The sequence below is a fragment of the Lethenteron reissneri genome, unplaced genomic scaffold, assembly GCF_015708825.2.
Source record: "Lethenteron reissneri isolate LAM-NWPU_2019-01 unplaced genomic scaffold, ASM1570882v1 scaffold_1513, whole genome shotgun sequence".
Taxonomy (NCBI): domain Eukaryota; kingdom Metazoa; phylum Chordata; class Hyperoartia; order Petromyzontiformes; family Petromyzontidae; genus Lethenteron; species Lethenteron reissneri.
Genome location: NW_026891238.1, coordinates 36,570 through 46,355, shown reverse-complemented (window position 1 = coordinate 46,355; position 9,786 = coordinate 36,570). Strand labels below are relative to the sequence as shown.

The following is a 9,786-nucleotide window of genomic DNA, read 5'->3' as shown; positions in this document are numbered from 1 at the left end:
GCTAAAGGCGTGAGCGCCGTCCGTACGTCGGCACGCTTAATGCCGTGGCTGCCGTGGTGTCGACCCACTGGAACAGTGAGACACGGCTGCTCAGAGGGTGAGAAAAGGAGAGAGTAGAGAATAGGATAGGGACGGGGCGAGTAAGGGAGCGAACGAGCGACGGCGGCGGGATGCTCGGCATACTAAAACGAGTGTTATAAAACAGACTGTAATAAAAGTGGCCCGGGAAAAAGACAAGAAGTCGCCGTCTTATTTACAACACTAACGCATGTGTCGTGGCGTAACAGCGTGGGGTTAGCAAGAGAGGGCTGCAACTGAGGTACGCGCAGAGGTAAGCGGGGAGAAGCAGTGATTGAGCGGGTGCATTTGGGGACGAACAGGTGCAAGCGTCGAGACATGGCTTAGGCGCCGGAGAGGCGGCAGCAATAAGGGGAGAAGCATTAATTAAGCGGGTGCATTTGGGGACGAACAGGTGCAAGCGCTGGAACACGTGGTCGACGCCGGAGAGGCGAGAGATGGAGTTCGCAACAAGGGTGTGTGTGTTAGTGTAAGTGAGGAGCATGCACACTGGATGCAAGGTAAATAAAGTGACCGGGAGACAAGCTTGGAGTGTCCGTGTAAGTACTTCACTACACATGTATACAGCCCTTATGTTAGGCCACTTTCGGTCATAAGACAATCAATGTGAGGGCCGCCACACATTGAAACCATTGGGTGTGACAGCATTATGGGGTATTTCCACATTTGTGTATTGTCAGGGGCCGCACGTCAGGGGCCCCACTAAAGGCCACAGGGGCCGCCAGTGGCCGCAGGCCTTGCAATGAAGAACACTGCAATATGTCAATCCACTGATGTGGGTAATTTGGTCATACTTCATCCCACTAGCCATTGCAGGTCATGAAGGCAGGGAGCATATAAGTACAATTATTATTTTTGCTGCCCACCGCATAGCCCCATAGCCTAAAACGACATCTGTGCATGGTGGTCACCATTCAAGCACTATCCAGACTCAACTTTGCATATCTTCCGATATCTTATGAGATCAAGAACATTCTGGCTGATATGGTCATATGCCATAGACTATAATCAGTATACATATTACTCTACATATGACATTCTAATGGGAATGTATAAAATCTTCCTACCTATAAAAATATCCGAGGCCATGGTCCTCAGATATAACTTTGTTGGGCAGGGCACATCGCCAGGATGGAGAACCACCGCTTACCTAAGATTGTGCTGTATGGGGAACTGTCCTCTGGCCATCGCGACATAGGGGCACCACGAAAGCGATACAAAGACTCCCTGAAGAAGTGCTTCACTGCTTGCTGCATCGATCACCGTCAGTGAGCAACACAAGCAGCTGATCGCAACTCCTGGCGGCACACAGGGCCACCTCCTTCTTCGAAGTATACGAGGGCCGTATGGAGGACTAAAGGAGAAGGAGGAAGAACCATGAATCCCTCAGCACCCTCCAGATCAGACCTATACTTGCAGCCCGGTGTGGCAGGACCTGCCTGTCCCGCATAGGCCTCGTCAGCCACCAGCGTGCCTGCAGAAGACATGGATGTCCTTCCTAGATCTTCGTTCGCGAAGCCAAGCCATGATGATGATGGTGATAAAAATATCAATAATTGCTGTTATTGCCACATTCACATTTGATCATAACGACTTTCACGTGATTATTGATTTTCTTGGCAGGAGGCATCACTGATTTCCAAATGAACCTTGAAGAATATAGGGTACAGTGTTTACATTTAGAACCCCTGCATTTTGCTAAGGGATTTATACGCGTTTATAGATTTAACACAGACGTGACAATGAACAAGGTCACTTTTGAAATATGCTTGCTTGTTGAAAACGTATATTTATAGCAAAAAAAAAACCATCACAGAGATGCATTGCAATAGACATTTACAGCCAGTTTTACGACACAATTTGTTAACACGTTTAAAAAAATCATTACTCTGCCCAGGTTTATAACCATAATTGATGACAAATGGACGTAGCGTGGAAAGTTATTGTGGTAATATATTCATGATCTTGACTGAACGCATTGGACTGTGACCCAATTTAATTGCAGAGACGACCAGAGCTTTGGCAATTCTAAAAAAAATATTTTGAGCGTTGCTGACATTAATGAGTGAAATAATGTAAGCAATTCAATGTTGTGGTATCCCCCACAGGAATTGCTGCTGCCACAGAAGTCAGAGGTCATGCAAATATATTTTTCAACAGGATACCATGAATACAAACGTGCATATAGTGTTCCGTCCAAAAATTGACACATTTGAAACATTCTTATCATGTGCATGGAGAGCACATTTTGTCAATCCACGGCTAGATAAAGACCTCCCCCGTTGCCATACAGGTCATGGAGGTTATATGAACCATACTTCACCACGCTGGTCAGTGTCGGTTGGTGAAGGTGTGCAAGCATACACATTGTCGTACTGCGGCAACTTACAACATCTGTTACTGGTAGGAACCTGGTTACACCAGCCCACAGGGGATTATTGTGTCCGTCCGTCGTGCAAGGAGGGGCTGGGTGGGGAGGGAGGGGCTGGGTGGGGAGGGGAGGGTGGGGAAGGCTGGGTGGGGAGGGTGGGGAGGGGCTAGGTGGGGAGGGTGGGGAGGGGCTGGGTGGGAAGGGTGGGGCTGGGTGGGGGGTGGGAGGGGTGGGGCTGGGTGGGGAGGGGCTGGTCACCCCGTGGTGCCCTTATAAAACTCAACGTTTAACCTACTCACGCCGGCTTGTGCCCGCTCTCACAGTCGGGCATATTTGCGGAATACACCACGCCGCCGTTGACCCTGGCCATTGACCAAGCAAACCAACGTTCCTACCAGCTCCCTCCGCAGGAATATGTTTTATGCGTGGTAGTCGCTCATGAAATTAGTATTCAGGCTTAAGCCAGCTTATCTTTCAAGATCTGACTAGATTTGGTGCATTCTGGGTTCTTTCGTCACAGGGAACTCCCCTGATGTAAGCTCACAAATACAGCAATAAGTGTCATGTTGTTGTTCCAGAAAGCTTCCCACCTTTTTCTATTAACACCTGAAAACCTCTTCCAATTACTGGACTGTAAATTGCATCTCAACATTTCTATTTATAGCTCACTTGATAAAAGTGTACAGACGCTTTTAACCAACGTGAAACATGTACAGTATTTAATATATCACAACAATAATACTAATAAGATTTTGAAATGTTTCTGCCTGGAGGTTGCTATATGTTGCTATAATTGGAGAACTTGGCTTAATATTTTTTACACATTATTTAGGTGTTTGTAATTACACTTCAGTATTAACACAATTTACAGAGGGCTTTCATGTAAAAAAGTGGATTCCATGTGTTACAGTTAAGTTCGTTCATTTGAAGGGATAAGAAAATCTATATTGACAAAACCCTGGGTGTTGTGGTGGCAGTTGCCTGTATTCTAGAGCTTTGGAGGCAAAGGGTTGGTGGATAATGAAGATTTTTGAAACGTCCAAAACCAACTTAAACCTTTTAGTGTAAAAAACACAACCAAGTGCAAATTCACTGACACTAAGACTCCTTTTTTCAAGGGACGTGGCCAGGTGGCAGCACAGAAAGTGCATTTCTTGACCTATTTGTTTAGTCCTGTGAGTATTCTTTCTTTAAATAAATGGTGAGTTTTCTCCGGGTGTTCCTCGTGTTTTCCAACACTAAACACTCTACTTGTTAAAAGGAAATGGCCAAACATCCTAAGGGGAAACCATCCCGGAAAAAAAGTTTGAATCTTAGTGAGGCTTTTATGGCTACTTAAATGCGATGCCATTTAAAATGACTATTTTAAGATAACGGCTTCCTGACGTGCTAAATGTGATGGTCATAAGTTCATATATCAGGGTTACTTCAGCCCAGAATTCTTCGATCAAGACATTAGATATCACTTTGTGAGGAGTCAACAGTGGGTTTTCAATGTGTCAACTGGCCACTTTCCAGGGGAATGTGGACTTTCCAACAGCTGATCCCTCCAACAAAAATAAACCCCCATCCAGTTCCAATTTAAAGACAGCCACCGTTATAGAATGTGGTATATGTGTAGTGAGTCCAACTGAGTTGCAGACGTTCTTTAGAGGCAACACTTATATTGTAACATCAACCCGCTGACACAAAGGGGTAACTGCCCCTTCACCAGATACAGCCTAGGGTGGTGACCACCCAACTAACTACATTATACGTAGGAGTTACAGTTACGAAGGGTCAGACCCTCACTCGGGTCCCCGACCACGTGTTGATGGTTCGTAGGACGTAGAACTTCCAGCTTGTAGACGTGGCGCTTCCAGCTTGTAGACATAGAGCTTCCAGCTTGTAGACGTAGAGCTTCCAGCTTGTAGACGTGGAGCTTCCAGCTTGTAGACGTGGAGCTTCAGCTTGTAGACGTAGAGCTTCCAGCTTGTAGACGTAGAGCTTCCAGCTTGTAGACGTGGAGCTTCAGCTTGTAGAATGCAGCGACCCCGGTCCCTCTCAGGGACCCACCTTATATCCCCCCAGGTCGGGGCCGCTCCTCCCTTAGCCCCGCCCACCTTCTCGAGCTTTCTAGCTGTCTCTCGATCCCTCTGGAGAGCTCTCCCCGGACACGTGATCACCCCCTAGCCCCACCCCCCTCCACCTGGGGGCCTCTCTGTGGACACTCCGGATCACGTGTCTATGGGGTCAACCAGAGTGCCATGTCCCGGGGCAACCCTGCCCCTGGGCTGACACTCTCCCATTTCCCGCTGTGGGAGCCCTCACCGCACACCATGCGTGGTGCCCGCACTATCCCAGCGCTCACCAAGCCCCGCTGGGGCTGGTACCACAACCACCACGGGTGTACGCGATGACGGTGCATCGCATCGCACGCCACGGCCCTCTCAGGCCGGCACCATGTAGTGACATCCCCGATGTCATTACATATTAACAGGGTTGTTTTTACATGTAGATGCCCCGACCGATTTATAACGGCCTTCTTACTTCTCAACCTTAATAACTGTACTGTCTTGTGAAAATAATGGCTCCATACATCAAAGGGGGATTTAAAGATGTAACGAGTGTATTGACATTGGTGGGAGACACGTGGGGGCTTTGAAAGTAAATGTTTTCTAAACATCCTATTATTTTAGTGGAGTATCTATAAATACAATGCCCTATGCAGCTATGCGCTGTAGGTCAGGGACTTGAACATAAAATGTTGTTATTTACACATTAATAATGTAACGTACTACAAATAAAAACCGGTTCCGCATCCACATCGTCACATTGCTTATTTATATACTGCATTTATATTTCGTTAACATACCTGTCAACCCCTTATCAGTGCCCTACCTTATTACAGACCAATTCAGATCTTATTGGTCACATCGTGCTCTTATAAATCTCAACGTTCATCCTACAACGTCTGATCACAAGGGAGAAACACAAACAAATAGACAATAATTGGTTTTGCCCGTATTGAAACGGCTGTACACCGTATGGACCTGAAAACTCAATTTCCCTGTACAATAATACGGGTAACCCGTATGGGTTGACAGGTATGGAAAGGGTAAAAGCTAATGTTGTATTTTCCATCATTTTGACACTACCAAAAAAAAGGTCCCATAGATATAATGTAATGCGTCGTCCATCAACGCAAATCACCACCTTGAATTCTCTACCGAGTGTGACTACTCCACATACCGTGTCAACCCATACGGTTTACCCGTATTCTTGTACATGGAAATTGAGTTTTTTTTTATTTATACGGCGTACAGCAGTTTCAATACGGGCAATTTTTTTAAAATAAAACGTCTGTTTGTGTTTCTGTCTTGTGATGCGACTTTGTCGGATGAACGTTAAGATTTATAAGAGCACGGGGTGACCAATAATGTCTGAATTGGTCTGCAATAAGGTAGGGCACTGATAAAGGGGTGGACAGGTATGATTACACGTGGCAGTTGGATCCGTGTCGCATACGTTATAGGTGGGGTTACCACCCGTCCCGGTTTGACCCGGATAATCTTGGAGATTGGCATCAATATTTGTGCGGTATACGTTTATATGTACCGGATATATGATGGGTGGCTGAGAAATATCTCGGTTTGATCTTCAGCGGTAAAGGTGGCAACCCTTATTAAGAGTTACTTGCATCAAGTTCATTGATTAGGTATAGCCCTGTGAGCCATTCGGCTTTTGAATCGGGTGCAACCGCAACAAACAAAAAACTAAAACATGAATAGCGCAATAATCGACATTTTCACTGTAAATCCAGAACTGTATTGTAATTAGATCTATTAGTTCCATCTACAGCCACTAGAGGCCTCTAAATTCAAAATGTTTCAACATTTTGTTCGATTCTTTTAATCGAATAATCGAATCTGCATCCCGGCAAGTTAAAATCTGAATTGCTTTGGCAATGGGGCGAATATTTACGCCTTTACAATATACCCCTAGTTGTACAATAAACCCATACAATTCATAGACATAAGTTGGTAAAACGCACACTGGAGTTCGGCTCAGCCCAACTAATGAAAACATAGTCGTGGCCATTCCACATTTCTGTGACGGGGTCTGGTCTTCCGACCGGACTATCTCTACGTATTATACTGTAAAGTATGAATTTTTAAAAAAATATATACTACGTACATTTCACGATATTCTAAACACTGCCAACATACATAACTGTTCGAAAAGTAAAATGAACGGGACTCTTGAAACGGTGATGAGCGTGGAGAGCGGGGGATTATATCGCATCGCGGAAGGATACATTAATCGCGGAGCCAATGTGAAGCTGCTCTATATAAGGCTGGCTGGGGGGGGGTGCTGAGGCTCACAACGCGCGGGGCCGCACGTGGACGCACTCCTCGCCGACTGCGAAAATTTCCTCTTCATAAAGTCGCGGGCGAAAACTTGTGAGGCGATAAACATTCGATTTCTCATGAAAAGTGTCACTTTTACCAGCTCGTTTTAATGCGGCGATGTGAACGAGACGTTTAAAAGTTTGTTTTAAATGCGGAATTTTAAATAAATATATTGAACGGTAGATGTCGCGGTTTGGCGCAATTTTAAATGGAACGCGTGTGGTGAAACGTCGTCGCGATTTTCTCGTTTCTCGCTTGCGTTGAAACATTAATCGGTGTGTCTCGTTATTGTTTTTTTCTACACGTCTTGTTGTCTTTTAAAAATAATAATTAGAAGGCGGCCTCAAGATGATGCCTGGGAGGGGCCGCGCGCGTGCCCGCGGGCGCGCGGCCGTGGCGACGAGGCCGCACCACCTCCTGCGCATGCGCAAGGCGATGCCGGAACTGCGTCCGCTGTGAGTTTTTCAAGCACGTGGCGTTAAGAAATACAACACGCACACGAGTCTGAGATAATTGTTGTTAATTATTGTTGTTGTGTGATTTATTATTTTAATATTATTATAATATTTATTATTTTAAGAGCTTGTCTCTTGGAATTTTGCCTCGCTTGATACAGTAAATTTAGCTGTGACGGTCCCACCTGATGACGGAGACTTGTGTTGCCTCCGAAACGTCATAATTTATTATTTTAATATTATTATAATATTTTATTATTTTAAGAGCTTGTCTCTTGGAATTTTGCCTCTTGATACAGTAATTTAGCTGTGACGGTCCCACCTGATGACGGAGACTTGTGTTGCCTCCGAAACGTCATGATTTATTTTTTAATATTATATATTTTATTTTAAGAGCTTGTCTCTTGGAATTTTGCCTCGCTTGATACAGTAATTTTAGCTGTGACGGTCCCACCTGATGACGGAGACTTGTGTTGCCTCCGAAACGTCATGATTTATTATTTTAATATTATTATAATATTTTATTATTTTAAGAGATTGTCTCTTGGAATTTTGCCTCGCTTGATACAGTAAATTTAGCTGTGACGGTCCCACCTGATGACGGAGACTTGTGTTGCCTCCGAAACGTCATAATTTATTATCTTAATATTATTATAATATTTTATTTTTAAGAGCTTGTCTCTTGGAATTTTGCCTCACTTGATAACAGTAATTTTAGCTGTGACGGTCCCACCTGATGACGGAGACTTGTGTTGCCTCCGAAACGTCGTGATTTATTATTTTAATATTATTTTAAGAGCTTGTCTCTTGGAATTTTTCCTCACTTGATACAGTAAATTTAGCTGTGACGGTCCCACCTGATGACGGAGACTTGTGTTGCCTCCGAAACGTGATTTATTATTTTATTTCTATTTTTTATTTTTACCTACGTGACTTTACCGAAAAAACCAAAGAGTATGAATCCTTGCAGTCACGAAAGCTTCAAATCTAGAATTAGAGTTGTTTAGTTAGCTCAAGTCGACGTCGTTCTCTCGATTGTTCGCGATGATGACGGGCGTCGAGATGGCTGCCGATGATTAACAACAAAATTTTCCATTTCTACTCTTTGGTTTTTCGGTAAAGTCACGTAGGTAAAACAATAAAATAAATGAAAACAACTAAATTAAATCACGACATTTCGGAGGCAACACAATTTTCCCTCATCAGGTGTAAAAAGGCACAAAAGTTTTCATTTATTGTATTGTTTTGCCTACGTGACTTTACCGAAAAAACTAAAGAGTATGAATCCTTGCAGTCACGAAAGCTTCAAGAATTTTCCATTTCCCCGCGGATCTCGATGGCAAATCCCCCCCCCCTCCACTAATATTGGTATTAATTAAAACTCACAAAATTAATGATGGGTATATATTTCTCTGTTCAACACCTTGGTGCCTAATTACAGACCAATTCGGACCTTATTGGCCACCCTTTGCTCTTATAAATCTCAACGTTTATCCTACAAAATCCCATCACAAGGGAGAAACACAAATAGACCAAAAAATGTTGCTGTATGGACCTGAAACTATTTCCCTGTACAAGAATACGGGGTAAACCTTATTGGTTGATGGGTACGGGTATAATTCACTCAAAATTAAGCACGACTGACAGATTAAGATTGTTACTCTTTCAATTGTGTTTTTGTATTGTTGATGTAACCCTCTTACCCGCCCCGACTGGACATGAAAAAGAGCTTTATAATTCAATGGATGGATGGATTCTTCCAGTATAAATCTGATTAAGAACGAATACTGAATGGTCGATGGGCGTGCTCAGTGATGACGCTTTCACTGTTGCCGCCCAAAGCCTGCCCACTGGGTGGATCACCACGCCAATCAAAATCAAACTCCGCCCACTCAGATTCCATTGACAGGTAGTCCCCAACTTACGATGGCCCGACTTACGATATTTAGATCTTACGATGGCGATAGCGATATGGCAAAATTGTTAAATATTTTACATTTCGCGCGGCAGGCAAACGCAGCAGCGTACGAGGTACGATACTGTACGTTGGGATGCTGCCGGGATATACTGTACGCATATAGTTTATACAGTACGGTACTGTATATTGCTTTGTTTTGATAAATTATCACCATTCTTTAAGACTCCTGGGTAGGCTAGGCCATTTTCGACTTACGATGGGGTCGTCGTAACGCATCTCCGATGATCTATAAAGCGCTTTTTCACAGTTACAACAATAAAAAACAGTAGTGCAAAATTCAGAAAAGGTAAACAAATCACCCAATCATACAAATAAAACTAAACCATCTCTTTGATTTTAAGCGTTCGTGACTGCAGGAATCCATACTCTTTGGTTCTTTCGTCAGCATTTCCCCTGCTGTGTTTGCCTCACCTGATGACGGTTGCTTGTGTTGCGATCGAAACGTCGTGATCTATTATTTTCTACCGACGTGACTTTACCGGAACAACCAAAGAGTATAAACCATCTCCATCC

The 9,786-nt window shown here is 44.1% G+C and overlaps 1 protein-coding gene across 1 annotated transcript in view; it reads left to right on the top strand.

Moving 5' to 3' along the window:
• The first annotated feature begins 7,188 nt into the window (after positions 1-7,188).
• Positions 7,189-9,786, top strand: part of LOC133362523 (structural maintenance of chromosomes protein 2-like) — a 29,034-nt gene continuing 26,436 nt past the window's right edge. The window contains exon 1 of the mRNA XM_061581470.1: positions 7,189-7,295. Within this exon, the coding sequence (XP_061437454.1) occupies positions 7,189-7,295 (107 nt within the window). The remainder of the gene's footprint in view (positions 7,296-9,786) is intronic.